The sequence below is a fragment of the Gymnoscopelus braueri genome (assembly GCF_963280865.1).
Source record: "Gymnoscopelus braueri genome assembly, chromosome: 1".
Lineage (NCBI taxonomy): Eukaryota > Metazoa > Chordata > Actinopteri > Myctophiformes > Myctophidae > Gymnoscopelus > Gymnoscopelus braueri.
The window spans coordinates 20,709,408-20,730,683 of record NC_137603.1 but is presented as its reverse complement, the minus strand read 5'-3'; the positions used below and the strand labels follow the sequence as shown (position 1 = coordinate 20,730,683).

Genomic DNA, 21,276 nt, shown 5'->3' with positions numbered 1-21,276 from the left:
ATTTTGCCCAACACATTGCGCCTTAATTAGGGTATATTTGAATCCATTTTGTACACTCTTGGCCCTACAGACCAGAAAGGGTCCATTTAGGCCGCTGGTGGTCCCCAAACTTGAAGTTGAGAACCAGTGGTTTAGACAAAATGATAAGGGGTTGTTTACCTGAGGTCAGGGTATTGTGTTGCCAGTTCAGCTACTTCTATCTTAATGGCATCAAGGTCTTGCAGTTTCAACACTTCTGCTATCTTGGGCAGAATGTCAGCCAGCCAAAACTCCTTGGAACCCTGTTAAAAACAGACTTATTTTAAACTACCGTTCTGTTGAACCCATAAGACTTAATTTAAACTATAGTTGAACCCTATTAAAAACAAAGACTTATTTTAATCTACAGTTGAACCATGTTAAGAACAAAGACTTATTTTAAACTGCATTTTTTTTGTTAACAATTGGTTTTATTCATTATATGTAAGAAAAACTATACCATTATGCCAGAATAACATAGTATAGGCTACATAGATGTTTATGAACTCTTCGAGACTGTTCCAGGTGACTACTCCCTCATGAAGCTGATTTAGAGGATGCAGAGTGTGCAAAGGTGTCATAAAAGCAATAGGTGGCTATTTTGAAGAATGGTGGAGACTGTGTCCATCTGGTAGAGACTGTGTCCATTCTTACCGCTACAGCAAACATCTGGTGGAGACTGTGTTCATTCTTACCGCTACAGAAAACATCTGGTGGAGACTGTGTCCATTCTCAGACACAACTGCAGCAGCTTGCTCCTGCTTGTCCTTGTTCTTCAGGTCATCCTTTCCTTTCAGAAGGTTCTTCACGTACTTCAATGTCACTTCCTCCTCCAGTCGTCCAATCAGCTCCTGCAGGAAGCTGATCAATTAAACAATTTCACAAACAGTGGGTCGGGACCCATTTTTGGGTCACAGACTCATTTGTATGGGTTGAGATATCAACAATTTTCTGAAAAAAATAAATCAAACCTTTAAGAAGTAATCAAAATAGCGGATCTACAAGCTCACAACGAGGCACAATGCGACACGTTGTGAACTCATAGATTGGCTATTTTCACTAGTTTGGGTCCCGGGACACATCAAATTTCTCTCTTAAATTAATCTCCCTTTCATTTGTTTTCAGCTGTTTCACAATAAAGTTACATTTGGCTCTATAATTTTTTTTATTTGAAGGCGAGCTTATTTCAGTTAAAGGACGACTTCACCGATTTTCAACCTATCTTCATATAATAGGTCCTCACTAATACTCATGATAAAATGGTACCTTTTTTTCTACTTGGTCTGTCTCATAGGAGGGCTGTGGACAGTCCAGAAAACCGTCTACCAGTGACATCATCGTTACGCATGATTTTTTTTCCCAACAAGATTTCACATTTTTTATTTAGATTTGTATTAACACGAGAACAATGGCTTCTTTTATTGCATTGCAACTTTCCAGGAATACAAAGCCTGCAGTTTCTATTAGCTTGGATTCCCCATTGATGATGTCACTGGTAGACGGGACTCTGAACTGTCCACAGCCCTCCTCTGAGACACAGACCGAGTAGAAGAAATAAGTTTGATCTACCTGATGACAGGCCTCGTTCAGACCCTTGAGATCCTGAATCTGTTTCTCCAAACCGTCCAGCAGGTCGGTGAAAACGGTTTTATCCTTACGCCATTTACGGGGTCCCACTTTTCTGTACTGAGTCTGTGTGTGTGTGTGTGTGTGTGTGTGTGTGAGAGCGCGTGCACAGTTAAAAGTTATTATAATAGATACTGTACAGTAATAGAAGAATAGACAATGGATACATTTCCTATACTTTTGCAATATACAGTACATGATGAACAAAGCAACTCACATACATTAGGGAGAAGGGACTAAAAGTATAAAGCATTGTTTCTCACTATGGAGTCCGGGGACCACCAGGGGCCCAAATGGACCCTTATGGGTCTGTAACTCAGAGAGTACTAATGGAACCAAATGGAAAAAAGGATCGTAAAGTGAAGATTGGGGTTCTAGTATAGTTTTGTTCAGTCACAGTGATTCAACTTTTTCGTTTTAAGGACCCCCAGTTTGATATGCATTAGGGCACAGACCCCCATTTGAAACGTTTTTTTTTTAATGTCTGGGACCTCTGTAAAATCCTGTGTTAATTTTATAGACCCAAACAGATAAAGAATACCTTCAGCTTGGTGAGCGTGGGGTTCAGTAGATATGTATATCCTGATTGTTTCATATCGGCCACAGTTGACAAACAGCTTTCTCTTAATTCCTCTGGAAAGAGACTTGTCTTCATATCGATGTATTCCCTGTGCAGAGGTAGATATAATAATAATAATCTAAGAGCCATACTGTACTTTACTGTACCTAAACGTGTGTGTGTGTGTGTGTGTGTGTGTGTGTGTGTGTGTGTGTGTGTGTGTGTGTGTGTGTGTGTGTGTGTGTGTGTGTGTGTGTGTGTGTGTGTGTGTGTGTGTGTGTGTGTGTGTGTGTGTGTGTGTGTACCTAAACTGTTGTACACAGAAGAGGTTAGCCATGGTTCTAGCTCTGCTGTTTGCACCGCTTCTCTTCATTACATCCTCATGGAACGTCTTAAATCTGTCATGAAATGTAATTTGATAATGAACAGAACGTTAAAAGGACAGTGAAAAGCAACTTATTAAAGGTGCTGTAAGTGATAAAAATGCCATTATTTATTGTTAAAATAAATAAGCTCTATATTGCAATAGTGATCATTGCTACAGTATATTGTTTGTTCAGTAACAGGGGATTACTGGGTTAGCAATTTTTTCAAGTCAGGACACCAATTTCATCCAGTCAGGAGAGAGAACTCATACAGGATACAGGAAATGGACAAAATTGGAGCCTGAACATTACAAAACTGAAGCGGAGTTCTCTCTTCTGATTGGATGAAATTGGTGTCCCACCTGAAAATGTATTTTCTGGGATTGGGATTCTCCTGATACTGAACAAACACTCAGTTGTGTCTACAGTAGGTTGGACACGACCTTTGGCATGATCCTGTTAAAAGTATCAATACTGCAATGTAGAAATACTGTGTTACAAGCAAAAGTCCGGAATTCATAATGTACTCGAGTAGAAGTATTGGTATAAAAATGTGCTTAAAGTACCAAAAGTAGAAAGTACGCATTCTGCAGACTTATTCTACCATTTCACACGTTTTCAGATGTATACAAATCTTTCGAAAATAGCAGATCTATTGTGAGCTGGTAGATCGGCCATTTTCAAATGGTCGAAATGTATATAGGGCTGAAGTGCTTAATGTTTTTGTAATAATATTCAAAAGTAACTAGTAACTCAAGTTTTCAAATAATTGTGGAGTAAAGGTATAATATTTGCCTCTGAGGTGTAGTGGAGTAGAAGTAAAAGTACTGAAAATTGGAAATACTCCAATAAAGTAAAAAATACCTCAAAATTGTACAGTACAGGCTTAATTAGCTCAGTGGTAAAGGAAAAAAAAGAAAGAAAATTCAGCACTTACACAGGAGACCCCGGGTTCAAATCCTGGGTAGAACAGGAGAGTTACATAGTGCAGCTTTAAGTAAAAAAAATCCACCACTGTGCTACAGTATATTAATGTTAGGTTAGATATAATATTACCGTTGTAGGAAGTCTTTAAGCAGGTACAGTACTGTACTGTACAGTACTGCCTGGCCCTTCTGCTGGCCTCCTAAATAAACCTCGCTGTCTGCATGGCATCGTCTATATGCTGAATGCACAGAAATAGTAAACACATTTAATAAAAAGAACATTCAGGTAATAAACTAAATAAAGTATTGAAATAATCTCATATCTGTCCAAAACTGTTACTTTTCAGGATTCAAATAAGAGCTACTGACAAGCTAAAAACCGCTGCATCGCGGTGTAGATCTGCTATTTTAGATACTTTTGTGTGACACTGTAGTATGATCAAGTAGGGCATTTATTTACGAAAAAAACATAAAACGTTGGAGATAAATGGAGATAAGAGGTTTCTGCCTGACAGCGATATGTCAGAAACATTCCAATCTTCCCAGAAAGAGAATTCTCTGCATGTTTGTATGCTTTTGTTGTGAGCTTGTAGATCTACTATTCTTTTTACTCTTTTCACATTTTTTGGAAAGTGTGTCTGTGGGTTTTATAAATATTGAAGCAATAACAAGTATTAACAAGGGGACTAACGAGGGGACTGTGAGGTACCATTCAGACAGAGTGTGTTTGGTAAAACAGTCTTCTCTGTTCTCTGCCTCCCATCATTGGAACAGTCTCCCTACCGAAGTGTAAGAGAGACCAACTATCTAACCTTCAAACTCAACGTTAAGAGATGGCTTAAAGCTAACCAAATTTGTAATCATGGGTAATTATCAGCTCCATTAATCACTGGTGTCTCTTCTCATATTTTACTGTTGTCTTCTGTACTATGTTTATTTGTCTTGTACTGTATTGATGTCTGTTTTTGTATAAATACTGTAACTATGCCACCATTTTTTAACAGCCTGCTAAGGGACTACGGATGAAAATTAGCCAACTCTGGCTAACTCTGGCTCATTTACGTGGATGTGAATAACTGACATGTTGATCAATGTGCACTGTCCCTGTTAAATAAATAAATAAAAATAAATAAATAATAAAAACAAGAGCTTGTTGTGACAAAATACTAACTACATTGGAATGCTTTGGAACACAAGTTCTTCTTTTTAACATTTCCTGAAAAGTAACAGTTTTGGACATAAAAGGTTTGGCCAGACAACATCGACGATGATATGTTGAATCAATTGTTTTCAACAACTGTGTTAACGTGGGAAAAAAGTACAACAATGTTTTGAATGTTGAGGATATTCTACCTGAACTACATCGGTGGCCAGTGGACTGCAGTAATATTCTGTGCGCTCAGGCTCACAGGACTTCTCTTCTCTCTCCAGGACTTTATCCATGTAAGTCTGCACACTCTCCTATACACGCACGCACGCACGCACGCACGCACGCACGCACGCACGCACGCACGCACGCACGCACGCACACAAAATCTGTTCACTTTCCATGTACAGGTTTTTACAGACAGTCCTTTTATTCCAACTTACAACATTCCATGGGCCCAGTAATTATAATTATTATATCTAACGGTAATGGGTGGTATTAACTATATTCTAATTATAATTACTATATCTCCTGGATGATATTAACATATGCTTATTGTAATTACCATATCCCCTGGATACTGACCATGATACTGACCATGATACTGACCATGATACTGACATGATACTGACCATAATACTGACATGATACTGACCATCATACTGACCATCATACTGACATGATACTGACCATGATACTGACATGATACTGACCATGATACTGACATGATACTGACATGATACTGACCATGATACTGACATGATACTGACCATGATACTAACAATGATACTGACCATGATACTGACATGATACTGACCATGATACTGACATGATACTGTCATGATACTGACATGATACTGACCATGATACTGACATGATACTGACCATGATACTGACATGACACTAACTAGGATTAACTGCTGTATATTCCCATTTGCAATTAACAACTGCATCTCTTTGTACTGTATGTTGACCAAGCTATCTGTGATTACCTTTGCGTCTGTAAGATATTGATTACCTTTGTGTTGGTAAGATATGGATTACCTTTGTGTTGGTAAGATATTTTCTCTCCATTTGTTCATACAGTTCCTCAGGCAACAGCTTCCCCAGTGCTTCATAGTTGATGTCTTTCTCCTGTTTTTTAAGTATACTGGCACAGAGAGAGTAATTTTATTACTCTTAAGAAATTATTTGGGTGACTAATTTGACTTAAAGGAGCTATATACTCATTATCAACCTTATCTTCATATCATTGATACTAATTAATGCTCATTATACAATGGTTCAATTTCTGTCTCCTTGCTCTGTCTCAAAGAAGGGCTGTGGACTGTTCAGAAACAGTCTAACAGTGATTTCAGATTTCAAACTTTTTTCGTTTTTATTTAATGCAAGAACAATGGCTGCTATTGAGCATACTAACTTTACAGGAAGATAAAGGGTGTAGTTTATGTTGACTTGGAATCCTCACAGATGATGTCATTGGTAGGGGAACTGTCCAGTCCACCAATGAGACACAGAGCGAGTACAGAAATTGTGCAATTTTATAATGAGCATTAGTGAGGACCAATTATATGAAGATAAGGTTGAAATAAGGGTGAAGTGCTCCTTTAACAGTTTTTGGCTACTCTACCCACCTCCCACGTCTGTCTCATTAGCACCCTTCCTAACACTGTTAGAAGTGATATGATGATTTTATGATCTATTCAATAAGACTTTATTGATTATACTTATATTAATCATGGCTTACGTTGGATAGTGATCGTTGACCCAAAGCAGGACATGAGCGCAGTCTTTGTCTTTGAGCTCAGAGCCTGAAATCTTCCTCAGTGTGGAGCTGAAGGCCTGGTGGTACAGCCTGGCCAAGAGGTTACAGATATCCATCTCCACTGGGAAGACATCCTTCAACACCTCCACCGCCCTCTGAAGGTCTTCTTTGATCATCTTTCCCTTCCCGTCTATCTCCAACTGAACAGACGACCGTCCCTCCTGATCCGGAACTGTAGCCGTGTCCATTCTCTCTTCCACCACCTTCTGGAGCTTGTGTTGTAGCATCTGTCTCCAGTCCTGCTTCCCTTCCTGACGCAGAGCGTTAAGGGTGGACTTTAAATCCTCCATGGTTCCCTTCCCTGGGTCCAGAGCCTGTAATTATTAATGAAGTACATTTGATTCATAGAGCACCTTTCACAGACAGTAACAGTCACAAAGTGCTTTACAGATACATTTTAAATATCAGTAATATAGCAAATAAATGAGTGAAACTAAAACAATCAAACACCCAGTCATTAAAGATATGAAAAAATGGCAGGACATGGCATAAAAGAGTCACAGGCACAAAACAACAAAGTAAACGGCTGTCTAAACAGGTTAGTCTTTTATACATTTATACTGTATACTGTATGTTTTATTTAATATAACAGATTATTCTGCAATCGAGGGGCAGTGCACGCAAAGGCTTGGACACCTTTGGTCTTTAGCCTGGTGTGAGGGACAAGCAGCTGAGTATCTCAGTGACCTGCAGGGGTCATAAGAATGGAGGAGGTTGCCTATACATGCGGGTGCCTGATCATGGAGAGCTCTATAAGTGATTACAAGAACCTTAATTTGGATCTTAAGATTTACAGGGAGCCAGTGCAAGGAGGCAAGGATAGCGGTGATGTAGCATATTGTGGCAGTAGTGTTTTGGAGCATTGTAAGCTGTCCAAAGATGTTTACCTGTGCCACCATCCTGCTGAAGGTATGGTGATTACCTGTAATGGACAACGTATTCGACCCCAGTACTTGAGTCAAAGTAAATATACTCCTTGTCGAATATTACTCAACTACTGTACAAGTGAAAGTTGCCCAGTCAAATGTGTGCTTGACTTGAAGTACTGGAGTATTTGCTTTTAAAAATACTTAAGTATTCAGAATGCTAATTACTTACATATTCAAAAGTACAAATTACTAAGTACAAAAAACATCTGCGATGCGTTGTGACCTTGTCAATCGGCTATTTTCACCATATTTGAATTAGGACTTCAAGGTTTCATGACATTCAGTTTTACAACACATCAAAAGTATTTATCATGGTCCTTCAAACGTTTATTAAAAGTTTTAATCTCCAGTGATCCATGGCAGGATATTTTCTCTCTGATTTCTAAAGCCTTTTCAACTGCAATGAAAAAATACATCTTTGCCTGCGGGTGTCGCTGTTGAGGGATTTTGACTGTCAATCATCGCCTCTGCTCCCCCCCCCCCCCCCCCCCCCCAAAGGAATGGATAGGGGAGGGGCGGAGGGGAGAGGGGGCGGGATTAATGGACTGTGACATCAAAGTCCAGGGGCCAATCACAGATTACTTTTCAGCCTAAATATTCAGAAAACCCCAGACCACAGAAAATCCACTGAATGTTCAAAGTTCAGTTGTTTTTTTTGTCCAATTGAGGTCATAAAACCCCCCAAAAACATTAAAAAAGTGAAAATGAATGTCATATAACCTTTAAGTGGTTAATTCATAATGTACTTTTTGCCTTCCTAGAAATGCAGTGGGGTGATAATAAGCGGCAAGGTGGTCACCTCAGCACACAGAGCTGTTTTCACTCTCCATCCACCCACCCCTCCAATGGCACGTTCGGAACCAGGGGCGGGGTCAACTTGGTTAATGGTTAATTTGGAGCATGTACTGTTACCGTAGTTGCCTTTACTGTCCACCACTGGTGATTACCTGTGCCACCGCCCTGCAGAGGTCATGGTGGTGGTGGTGGTGGTGGTCAGAGAACTGGTCTTCCTGGTCTGTACCACCACATATGAGTAGTTCCGTTGTCTCCAGCGGCACGTTGCCATGTAGATGCTCCCCTGTGTCACTGTGCCGCTGTCCTGCTGGTGACAGAGAGAGATGCTCCACGTTCTTATATCGCTGTTTGGTGGAAAACTTGTTCTTTAAGTCCAAAACTAAAACCGATTGAAAATAGTGAAAATAGCCTATCTACTGTACAAGCTCTAAGCTATTTTCACTACTTTTGTGTGGCACTCTTGTATGATGAAGTAGGGCATTAATATATGGAAAAACGTAAAAATAAATGTAAAGATTCAAAGTTTCTGCCCGACAGCAACGATATGTATTATATACGTCCATACTGTATGTGCAGACTCTTTTTTTGTGACCAACTTTTATTGTATTGTATTAAAAGCTTTTCAAGGGGAAGAGACATTACATTGTATTCAAATCATGTATCCTATCTTACAATTGGGAATAAGGCGCATGCGCGACCTGTGGCACGGTCGGCCATGCCTCGGACGGACAGTTCTGTCGTTCATCGGGGTCCTACGCTGTACTATCGACTCGAGTTAAAACCGTGCCTGTGTCTCTGCACAGGAGGAGCCGCACAGGCCCAGGGTTTCCAGGTTTCCATGTTGCGCGACCAACAAGCAAGTACACACACAATTTGTTTGCATCTTTCCCTTTCGTTTTTTGCACTCCATTAATCTCAGAGCAGCCTACTACACGACAGCCTCGCACCCGTGTCTGTTGAGTAAAAAACGTGCATCAACTGTATGTTGTCACACGCCACTTAATGCAAGTAAATGCACGCCTTTAGAGCCTCCATCTAAGTCTAGGGAAGAGCATTTGACCCAAACTGTGGGTGAGCTACGGGGAGCTAACGCTAACAGCCCTTGCGCTACACACACAGGCACCACACACGCACCCCCCCCACACACACACACACACACACACACACACAAAAATGGAGTCTGTACGGCTGTCGATAAATGACATCGGTGGGAGAGGAGATATTGTGTGTTTTGGACAAACAGCAGTGTGGCGCTGATGTTTGTCGTGTGAAGCTTAATGTCAGAGTGTTTGTGTTGGAGCGCCTCAGTGCGGCTGCAGAGTTCATGTGCAACATCTTGCATGCGTGGCTGTGGCTTTACAGTTTTCCGTTTTCCTTCGCCGTGTCTGTAGGTCTCCAGGGACCCCCAAGGGTCTCCAGGGACCCCTAAGGGGTCCGCGATGTCTCGAGGGACCCCTAAGGGGTCCGCGATGTTTCGTGGGGGTCCGAAGGGGTCCGCGATGTTTCGCGTGGGTCCCGGGGGGGGGGGGGGTATATCCCATGATTTTTTGTAACCCCAAACGATGTTTCGTGGGGGTCCCAAGACTCCAAGGTGTTTTTTTTTATCCCATGATTTTGGAACCCCAAAATAAGAGAGCCCTCACTAGAGCCCTGTGCGCAGCTGTAGGGCGCCCGGACCTCTAGTTATATACATCCCAATCTGGGAACCCATCGCCAAATGAAAAGGAAAAACAGCGCCCTCTGCTGTTTTTTATTATCTCACTTGGCTCTGGGAAGAAGTCGACGTAGCACACGTACGCAAGGAAACCAGGGTTTTGGTCTGCCTTCAGCCTTTCACTTCCGGTGGTGCGACTATGTTTTCATTCCCACTAACAATATTTCTACACGGAACACTAACACCACTTCTCCCAGAGAACATGGATCGTTTTGGTTATAAGCCCACTCGTTTCTATGATGAAAGAGCAAGTTAAAATGTGAATATCTTTCGGTGGTTTTGTCTGCTCCGAGGACGCTATTGTTAAATGAGTTTCGGTTTGTTTCTAGTGGGGAAGGATCGGCAGACACGTAAATCCCGCCCACTACATTTGATTGGGTAAAGCACGGCCTGCTTCCTGATCTGAAGGCACGCCCACTTGTAGGGCTGTACCCTAAAAGTCGACGAGTCGACGCGTCGGTCGAGGAGCCTGACGTCGACCACATTCCTTGAGTCGAGCCGTCAAAATGTTCTTTTTTTTGGGAGGGGAGGGGAGCGGAGCGGAGGGAAGGGGAGGGGAGGGTGCGCATGCGCGGTACACTTGCAGGAGAAGCACGCGTTGTAAGGAGTGGAGGAGGAGTGGTCGCAGCTTTGAGCCTTCGCAGGTGAAAAGTTTAAAACATGTCTCAAAAAAAGAGGTCAAAAGTTTGGAAGCATTTCGAAGTTATGAAGGACACGGACCCTAAAAAAGTCCAGTGTTTACTCTGTAAGCAAGAATTTGCGTACCATTCAGCAACATCAACTATGGGAAACCATTTGACGCGGGTGAGTTGCAGCGGCCATGATTAGACCTTGGCTACTCAATTAAGCTGGGTAGTAGTATCAATATAATTGTAGCCTAATATTTTAATACAATAATAAGTCTAATTTAAAACATTTATGTCAGGCCCATCCAGGAACGTACAGCGAGGATGACAGCAGTGACAGCGCCGGGCCGAAATTAACACAGAAAACGCTGGACTTCAGACCGCCGCTCACAGAGGCTCGGAAACGAGCCATTACAAACAGCATTGCAGACTTTGTTGCACTCGATATGAGGCCTGTGAACGTTGTAGAAGGTGCAGGATTCAGGCAGCTAATCAAGACACTGGAGCCAAGTTACACTGTCCCGAAGAGAGAGACGGTAATGCACGCAGTTGAAACAAAATATGACGACACAAGAGAGGTGATTATGAAGAAAATGAAAGACCGCAGCAGTAAGCTTCACTACGGACATCTGGACATCACAGAGAATGGAAGCTTACATGACAGTGACTGCCCATTTGATCACTGCTGACTGGCGACTGGAGGCGTTTGTTTTGGAAACTAAAGAGATGGCTGAGAGTCACACGGGAGAAAACATCGCGGTAAGACTCGGCGAAGTCATGGCTGAATTTAAGATTCCAGGAGAGAAGCGGGTTGCTATCGTGCATGATAATGCATCCAATATGACTCTCTGTTTGAACAAAATAGCTGCAGATGCATCCTGGGGAACAGCACAATCTGTCCGTTGTGCAGGGCATACCCTGCAACTGTGTATTAACGCTGCTTTAAAACAGGAGCCGGTCTGTCGCACCATAGGATTTGCTAGGCGGCTGGTCAGTCATTTCAAAAAAAGTGCCAAGGCCACGGGAGCACTTAAAGTAAAGCAAGACGCACAGAGACAGTCACATAACGTGACCGTGTCCGCGACCGACAAAAACCTCCACAGCCTAATCCAAGACGTGCAAACAAGATGGAACTCCACGTACTACATGCTGGAACGTCTCGTCGAGCAGAGATGGCCAGTTACTGCGGTTTTGTCAGACCCCCTCGTCTCCAAGAAGGCCCACCGTGATTTAGACTTAACATCGACCCAGTGGAGAGTCGCGGAAGACATCGTTTCAGTTCTGAAGCCCATGGTTACTCTTACTGAGTTACTGTCACAGGAACTGAATGCGTCCTTGTCTGCCACGGTACCAATGATCATCAATATGAAAACACGCCACCTGCAAGTGCGCGAGGATGACAGTGCTGCCACCAAAGCACTGAAGGTGAAGATTACTGCAGAGTTTGATGAGAGATGGGACTTAACAGGGACACAACTTCATAACAGCATTTACGTGCAAGCTGCAGTACTCGACCCGCGTTTCAAAAAATTGTCATTCCTGGCGGATGATAAACGAGACGAGGCATATGAAACGGTGACAAATCTGGCTGAATTCTTGGCTCGGGAGAATCAGGACATGAGGCAGGAACCAACGGAACCTGAGGGTGCTCAGGGCGGCAATTCGGAATCTGATTCGGAACGAGAGGAACCGGAGCCTTCTCCAAAGAAGAAAAAAAAAGAAAAGGAGAAAGAGATTGCCATGCTCATGTTAATGTCATCAGGAGAAGATGAACAAGAAGAGGAGCCTGTTAAGAGCGAAATGAGGAATTACCTGCAGGACCAAACTAAAGTTGACGGGCCACTGAACTGGTGGAGAAAAAACGAGGAACACTATCCTAAACTGGCCTTGGCAGCCAGACGTGTGTTATGCATCCCCTCCACATCCACGCCGTCGGAGCGAATATTCTCTAAGGCTGGCTTCATTGTTAGCAAAACCCGAAGTTCACTTCTTCCAAAGAACGTGGACAAACTTGTGTTCCTCGCCCACAACATGCCACGGTTGGGGAAGAAATAGAACGGACCTTTGGCTTTCTCACTTTCTTTTTCTTTTTTTTGGGCAAGTGCCAAGGTCAGTAACAACAATAATTTCAACGCCTGTAGTGCATTTATAGTATGACTATATGAACGAAATAACTGTTTCATTTGCTAAATGTATGAATAATACATTGTTTATGTTTACATAGCCTAGTGTTGCAGGCTGGTGAAGCTTATCATAGCCTTTGTTAACGATGACAGCAGGTCGCATTTGTTTTAATCACTGTGAAGTGAATGTGCACTTTTTTAGCAATTTGCATATGTTTTAATTTAAAGGAAATTTTATTATTTTAGTTGTATTATTCATGTTGCCTAGTGGTGCAGTGGTTCTCAAACTTTTTCATGTCGAGGACTTTTTCGTGTGTAGGCTTATCGCACTGATGATCGCCCGTCGCCGTTACGTCAACGTCTGTTGTTACTTCATGCTGTTGGTTTACAGAAAAGAGTGTTGTTTGATTGAATACTTTATTAACAGTTTGTGGAGAAATAATAAATGACGCGCATTTGTGTTGTCAAAGAGATACATTATTCTCGTCTCTGTTCTTAACTCTGCTACACGATTCACAATTATGCACGCAATCTTATTGTCAATTAATGTAATGTCAGCCATCAAGTCTCATATGCACGGCAATGAGTGGATTTATTTCATTTTAAATGCTTAAAACAATGTTCATATTACTGTTGCACTATTATGTTGACGTGGTTTAAAGCAGCACTTGAAAAAATGCCCCAAAAACTACCTTTTTTTGCGACCTTTTTATATAAAACGACTCCGTCGATTCTGCATTAAACCTGCGACTCTGATTCGACTCAATAAATCCTGAGTCGGGGACAGCCCTACCCACTTGTAGGCCAGTGCGTACGCGAATTGACGAACCCCCCCCGACAGATTCAAACGCAGAGCAGAATCTGTTCTTGAGAGATTATATACATCCATATACTGTATGTAATTCAGTATAATGTGTGTGGGGAGGAATCAATTGGCATAACGATATTGGGAAGAAAAAGTGGGTGAAAAAGCACAAAAAAGAAAGTAAAAGTACCAAAACTGTGTGTGTGTGTGTGTGTGTGTGTGTGTGTTAGAGAACCTGGTTGTGGGGCGGGACTATCTGGTGGTCTTGAAGCAGTACAAGTGGCAGCGATTCTCTGGTACATTGATATGATGGGTATTTTGGAGAAAAAGGGCTGGTGGTCCTGATGATCAATATCAGCCAGTGTATCCCGCACAGCATCCTTCACCAGCCTCCTGTTGGTGCATGACAGATTGGCCTTCAACTTTAGCAGGGCAGAGACGTGTTCGACACTGTGGGTCCGAAAGAAAAGGTTGAATTCATTACTGTTAATCTTTTCAAAATCAACCCGTTGTTAATCTCTTAAAAATCAGAGGGGAATTTATTTTTATGATAATGTTTCACCTGGGTCCCATTTATTTCAGAAGGGTGGGAGTGCAAATTATTGGAATTGATCCCTTCGTTCCTTTCTGGGCAAAATTTCTGTATGCTACTACTGTATGCATTCACGTGCACACATAGACATGAAAGGTGGCTTGAGCCCCTGCCCTTTTACCCGTCGCTAAAAAAAGAAAAAAAAAGACGAAAAATTCAACTGCCCCTAGCGGCCTAACGGTAAGGCCGACGGAAATGCCAGTGGATGTGTTGGATGCAACTCAAAGTGAACTTTTCTCAGGTATCTAGTTTGTCTCCGTATGACCTTCCTTGCCCGTGTTGTTAAAGAAAAACGGGCGACAATGGCCAAAAATCGGCAATCGAAAATCGGCGAAAGTGGCAGTTTTCAAGATGTTTTGGCCATTATCTCTGGAACGGAATGTCCAATCTGCTCAGTTCAAAGCTTGTTGGGTGCGTGACTTTGAGTCCATTAAGCTCGCAGTGAACCCTTTTCGGGTTTTTGGGCCTAAAAGTATGGTAATTGTCCGTGAAACAAAATCCAAAAAGTGCCCTTTTGAAATTCCAGCCCCTGCCTCTCCAAATCCTTCTGCATGTCCCTGACTGTATGCCTTTTCCCCCCAAAATACAGGCTTCATTTTATTTCAAAAGTGAGAATCACTGAACTAAATACTAGAACCTCAATCTACACTATAACATTACATTACATTACATTACATTACAGTCATTTAGCAGACGCTTTTATCCAAAGCGACTTACAATAAGTGTATTCAACATAGGTAGGGAACGAAAACTACTAATCACCAGAAGTCTTTAGTGCATTTTCTGCAAAAACAAGCAACCAAGAGTATACCTAGCGCTAAGGTAAAAGTGCAATATATCAGCCACCTATTTCCTTAAACAGATGAGACAAAAATAGCTAAATCAAATGAGCATGAGCTAAAACAAATAAGTGTATCGACTAAACAAGATCCAATAAACAATACAGCAATAGAAAACAAGCGTTCGTACAACTAGTTAACAACAAGTAGGTCAGGCAGAGAGGAAGGGTAGTGTTTCCTGAAGAGGTGGGTTTTCAGCCTGCGGCGAAATATGGGCAGTGACTCTGCTGTCCTAACATCAGTGGGAAGTTCATTCCACCACTGTGGGGCCAGAACAGAAAAGAGTCGTGACCGTGTGGATCGGCCAGAAGGACCCTTGAGTGACGAGGCAATCAGTCGCCCCGAGGTGGCAGACCGAAGTGGTCGGGCAGGGGTGTAGGCATCGACCATAGCCCGGAGGTAAGAAGGAGCTGTTCCTTTCACTGCCCTATAGGCTAGCACCAGGGTTTTGAACTGGATGCGAGCCGCTACGGGGAGCCAGTGTAGAGAACGGAGAAGGATGGTTGTGTGGGAGAACTTGGGGCGGTTGAACACCAGACGAGCCGCAGCTTTCTGAACAAGCTCCAGAGGTCTGATTGCAGATGCCGGAGCACCAGCAAGGAGGGAGTTGCAGTAGTCCAGGCGGGAGATGACGAGAGCCTGGATGAGCACCTGGGCTGCCTTCTCCGTGAGGAAGGGGCGAATCCTCCTGATGTTGTAGAGGAGGAATCTGCAGGACCTTGTCACTGATGCGATGTTTGCCGAGAACGTCAGTTGATCGTCCAGGGTCACACCCAGATTCTTCGCAGTCCGAGTTGAGGTCACCACAGCATTATCAATGGTGATGGCCATGTCTCGGTGCGGACAGCCCTTCCCCGGGAGGAACATCAGCTCGGTCTTGTCCAGGTTGAGCTTCAGGTGGTTTGTCGACATCCACTCCGAGATGTCAGCCAGACAAGCAGCAATGCGTGCCTCCACCTGGGTATCAGAGGGGGGGAATGAGAGGATTAGCTGGGTGTCATCGGCATAGCAGTGGTAGGAAAAGCCATGGGAGTGGATGACAGCACCCAGAGATGTAGTGTAGAGAGAGAAAAGAAGAGGACCCAGAACCGAGCCTTGGGGAACCCCAGTTGTGAGCCTGTGTGGTTCTGACACAGACCCTCTCAGCATCACCTGGTAGGAGCGACCCGTCAGGTAGGATGCAAACAGGAAGAGTGCAGAGCCTGAGACACCCATCCCCTCGAGGGTGGAGAGGAGGATCTGATGGTTCACCGTGTCGAACGCTGCAGACAGGTCCAGGAGTATCAGAACGGAGGAGAGAGAGTTCGCTCTAGCGGCATGGAGCGACTCTGTCACTGCCAGGAGGGCAGTCTCTGTCGAGTGACCCACTTTGAACCCAGACTGGTTGGAGTCCAGGAGGTTGTTCTGGTGGAGATAGGAGGACAGTTGTTTAAAGACAGCACGTTCGAGAGTTTTAGATAGGAAGGATAGAAGGGAAACCGGTCTGTAGTTCTTGATCTCAGAGGGGTCAAGTGTCGGTTTCTTCAGGAGGGGGGTGACTCTGGCAGTCTTGAAAGTAGAGGGAAAGTAGCCAGATGTCAGAGAGGTGTTAATAAGGTGGGTTAAGAAGGGAAGAAGTTCAGGTGCAATAGACTGCAACAGAGTGGATGGGACCGGGTCTAGAGAGCATGATGTGGGGCGACTAGAGGTAACAAGGAGAAGGACCTCGTTAGGGGAGAGGGGAGAGAAGTGGGATAGAGAGGGGATGGGGGGGGGGAAAGGAGTAGATGAAGGTAGAGAGGGGGGGGTGGCAGGCAGACGGGTGTGGGTGGTGCGCAGGGCACCAGCCGGGGGAGGAGGGAAGGAGGATCGGATATCGTTCACCTTCTTGTCAAAGAAGTTGGCGAAATCGTCGGGGAGGAGGGACGAGGAGGGAGGAGGGGGTGGTGGTTGCAGGAGAGAGGAGAAAGTTTCAAAGAGTTTTTTAGGGTTGGAAGCAGAAGCCTGAATTTTAGTGGAGAAAAAAGCAGCTTTAGCAGCTGATAGAGAGGAGGAAAAAGTAGAAATGAGAGATTGGAAGGTGAGAAGGTCCTCCAGGAGGTTGCCATTTCTCCATTTGCGCTCAGCCGCTCTCAGGCTCCGTCTCTCAGTCCGCACTGAGTCCGACAACCAGGGGGCAGGTGGAGTTTGGCGTGCAGGCCTGGTGGTGAGGGGACAGAGATGGTCGAGAGAAGAGGATAGAGTAGAGAAAAGAAGATCTGTGGCGGTATCAGGGGATAGAAGAGCAAAGGATTCAGGGGCAGGGAGAGCAGTGAGAACAGAAGAGGAAAGATCAGTTGAGGAAAGTGAGCGAAGATTGTGACGTGAGGAAATCATGTGGGTAGGGAGGGGCTGTGAGGGGGGAGAGGAGAGAGAGAGAGAGAGAGTAGGACATGAAGTAGTGATCAGAGAGTTTCTTACCCTTTTCACTGGAAAGAGGAGTGACAGACAGGTTAGCAATAGAGCAGCCTCTGGTGAAGATCAGGTCCAGTTGGTTGCCCGCCTCATGGGTAGGAGGAGATGGGGAAATAACTAGGTCAAAGGCGGCGAGAAACGAAAGTAGTGGGTCTAGCTGCTTCTCAGTCGGGAGGTTGAAGTCACCCAGAAGGATGAATCCAGAGCCATCGACAAGGAAGTGGGAGACTAGATGGTCCAGCTCCTCCAGGAAGCCACCAGCAGGGCCCGGTGGGCGATAAACAACTGCAATGGTGAGCTTGACTGGATGAGAAACAGTGACCACATGAAATTCAAATGAGGTAGGAGAGAATTGTGACAGTGAAACAGGAGAGTATTTCCATTTTCTGGAAATTAGCAGACCAGCCCCACCACCTGTCCGCACGGCTCTGGGAGTGTGAGAGAAAGAGTACACATCTGACAGAGCCGCGGGCGTAGCAGTGTTTTCTGGTCTGATCCAGGTCTCAGTCAGAGCAAGGAAGTTAAGGGAGAGCAAGGATGCGTAGGCTGAGATGAAAGCAGATTTGCCTTCCACCACAGCCGAGTGGCAATTCCAAAGCCCTCCCGTTACCACTTGCTCGACGTGAGTTGAAAGAGTCGGATAGATGAGATTAGTTGTGTCGCGACATCTGGGTGTAACCCAGTGTTTGTGCGACCACCAGGAAGAAGAGAGGACAGGAATAGGAAGAAAACACATTGTAGATCACTAAACATATACTACTATATCTATCACACTACTATATATGTCAATAATCAATGATACAGCTTATCGTTCATTGACGAAGTCGGACTTTGACAAAGTCGCCTGTCGCCTTATTTCGCTGGACGCCGCTTAAAAGCTGACGCTTTCAGCTGGTGGTATAAGGCCACTTCAACTGATTGCTAATCGTCTGCCAGGAGTGCTGCCCAAACGACACACTTCACAAGGCAATCAAGTGGCCTCTACAGGGTGAAACTACTTCGACTACTACAGTGCCAATAGCCTACTGCTTCAAGCACAAAAACAATACAACTATAAACTACAGACTACCACACAAGCTAATATTATAATACTAATAGAAAAGCACTTAGGGTACCACTACTAGCAGCTTGCTAAATAACAAAAGAATGCTACTATACTCAACTACCAGGAGGTCAGGAGCTCTGTTCACTTCAGATGTTGGTTACACTCTGAATAGAACACTCTCAACCTGTCTACTTATCCCTTGAGCTGTGCTGCCCAAACGACACACTTCACAAGGCAATCAAGTGGCCTCTACAGGGTGAAACTACTTCGACTACTACAGTGCCAATAGCCTACTGCTTCAAGCACAAAAACAATACAACTATAAACTACAGACTACCACACAAGCTAATAATATAATACTAATAGAAAAGCACTTAGGGTACCACTACTAGCAGCTTGCTAAATAACAAAAGAATGCTACTATACTCAACTACCAGGAGGTCAGGAGCTCTGTTCACTTCAGATGTTGGTTACACTCTGAATAGAACACTCTCAACCTGTCTACTTATCCCTTGAGCTGTGCTGCCCAAACGACACACTTCACAAGGCAATCAAGTGGCCTCTACAGGGTGAAACTACTTCGACTACTACAGTGCCAATAGCCTACTGCTTCAAGCACAAAAACAATACAACTATAAACTACAGACTACCACACAAGCTAATAATATAATACTAATAGAAAAGCACTTAGGGTACCACTACTAGCAGCTTGCTAAATAACAAAAGAATGCTACTATACTCAACTACCAGGAGGTCAGGAGCTCTGTTCACTTCAGATGTTGGTTACACTCAGTTGGTTAACATCATCTGGTCATATTTAAGAGTGTGCACAAATGGAACATTTTGCGCCGTAATTAGGGTATATTTGAATTCATTTGAGAACCAGTGGTTTAGACAAAATGATAAGGGGTTGTTTACCTGAGGTCAGGGTATTGTGTTGCCAGTTCAGCTACTTCTATCTTAATGGCATCAGGGTCTTGCAGTTTCAGCACTTCTGCCATCTTGGGCAGAATGTCAGCCAGCCAAAACTCCTTGGAACCCTATTAAAATCAAAGACTTATTTTAATCTACAGTTGCACCATGTTAAGAACAAAGTCTTATTTTAAACTACAGTTTTTTTTGTTATCAATTGGTTTTATTCTTTATATGTCTATACTATACAATTATGCCAGAATAACATAGTATACATAGATGTTTATGAACTCTTCGAGACTGTTCCAGGTGGCTACTACCTCATAAAGCTGATTTAGAGGATGCATGAGTGTGCAAAGGTGTCATAAAAGCAAAAGGTGGCTATTTTGAAGAATGGTGGAGACTGTCCATTCTTACCGCTTCAGCAAACATCTGGTAGAGACTGTGTCCATTCTTACCGCTTCAGCAAACATCTGGTGGAGACTGTGTCCATTCTTACCGCTACAGCACACATCTGGTGGAGACTGTGTCCATTCTTACCGCTTTAGCAAACATCTGGTAGAGACTGTGTCCATTCTTACCGCTTCAGCAAACATCTGGTGGAGACTGTGTTCATTCTTACCGCTTCAGCAAACATCTGGTGGAGACTGTGTCCATTCTCAGACACAACTGCAGCAGCTTGCTCCTGCTTGTCCTTGTTCTTCAGGTTCTTTCCTTTCAGAAGGTTCTTCACGTACTTCAATGTCACTTCCTCCTCCAGTCGTTCAATCAGCTCCTGCAGGAAGCTAATCAATTAAACCAGCTGCACACTGGGTCGGGACCCATTTTATGGGTCGAGCAAATATCCCTCTTTTTTGTCTCCAAAAATTTATTTTAATTATTTGAAAATATCAATTGTTTTCAGAAAACATTTTATCAAACCTTTAAGAAGTAATCAAAATAGCGGTTCTACAAGCTCACAACGCGGCACAATGCGACACGTTGTGAACTCCTAGACAAATAGGCTATTTTGACTAGTTTGGGTCCCGGGAGACATCAAATTTCTCTTTTGGGTCTCGACTCTCGAGCGAAATAGTTTGGGAACCAGTGAAATATTGAAGGATCCATCAATCAAGCAAACAATGGCTCACAGAGTCAATTAATCTCCCTTTCATTTGACTGGCTGTCTTTCAGCTGTTTCACAATAAAGTTACATTTGGCTCAATAAAAAATGTGTATTTGAAGGCTAGCTTATTTCAGTTAACACCATATAGCAACTGGTCAGCATATCGTCGCTGTTGGGTAGAGACCTGGTCCAAAACTGATACTTTTCAGGAAATGGAAAAAAGAACCCGTGTTCTAACCCATGTGTAGCAGGATGGGCGTTGGTTCCCACTCTACCCACGGCCCATCCTCCGCCCACTCATCAGTGGGCTGATTGGCAACAGTATTAAAGCAACGCACCTCCTAACACAGTTAGCTGTCTGTCTCCATACTGGTCCACTATCAGTTCAGGCTGGCCTGTTGGGCTCGCCTGTATCTACATCGCGCATCAGCGCAGGTATGTCTCTCCGTCTTGCTGTTTATGCTATTGTCTTATGCTGCGTAGTGCATGGTCTTGAACTTGACCATGACCGTTTGTGTCCTTTATAGCCCCGGTGTGTCTACCCCTCTTGTTGGCGTTTTGTGCCGGGCGTGCTGTGTTGGTTCACGCTGCACAACGGTACGTTGGCGGTCCTCCTTCTCCGCAGTAGAGCAAGTTAATTTTATGTCAGGCAGGCACTATAATAACATGGCCCTTTATTATTACTACAGTTTCTCCTACCGGTGTTCGCCGCTGCGTGTGTGTGAGCAAACATTGTTAGCCATGTTAACATTGGGCAAGCTCCACGTGACACGTGTCAATTTGTTGACACCAATGCCTCTGATTGGCTAGAGGGACGCGTGACGAAATAAAATTCTATAAATAGGTGTGTCACTTCAAAAAGCTCTTACTTTTTGAAGTGAGGTAAAACAGG

General features: G+C 43.7%; 1 protein-coding gene across 1 annotated transcript in view; it reads right to left on the bottom strand.

The window, feature by feature from the left end:
* Nucleotides 1–1,610: 1,610 nt before the first annotated feature.
* The window catches only part of LOC308087846 (uncharacterized protein), a gene marked incomplete at its 5' end in the record, with an annotated part of 32,651 nt that continues 12,985 nt past the window's right edge, over nt 1,611–21,276 (bottom strand). Inside the window, 10 exons of the mRNA XM_080432049.1 lie at nt 1,611–1,710; nt 2,509–2,601; nt 3,625–3,733; nt 4,848–4,955; nt 5,686–5,791; nt 6,389–6,780; nt 8,343–8,494; nt 13,694–13,908; nt 19,286–19,407; nt 19,902–20,064. Coding sequence (XP_080288175.1) covers nt 3,695–3,733; nt 4,848–4,955; nt 5,686–5,791; nt 6,389–6,780; nt 8,343–8,494; nt 13,694–13,908; nt 19,286–19,407; nt 19,902–20,064 — 1,297 coding nt within the window. The 3' untranslated portion in view covers nt 1,611–1,710; nt 2,509–2,601; nt 3,625–3,694. The remainder of the gene's footprint in view (nt 1,711–2,508; nt 2,602–3,624; nt 3,734–4,847; nt 4,956–5,685; nt 5,792–6,388; nt 6,781–8,342; nt 8,495–13,693; nt 13,909–19,285; nt 19,408–19,901; nt 20,065–21,276) is intronic.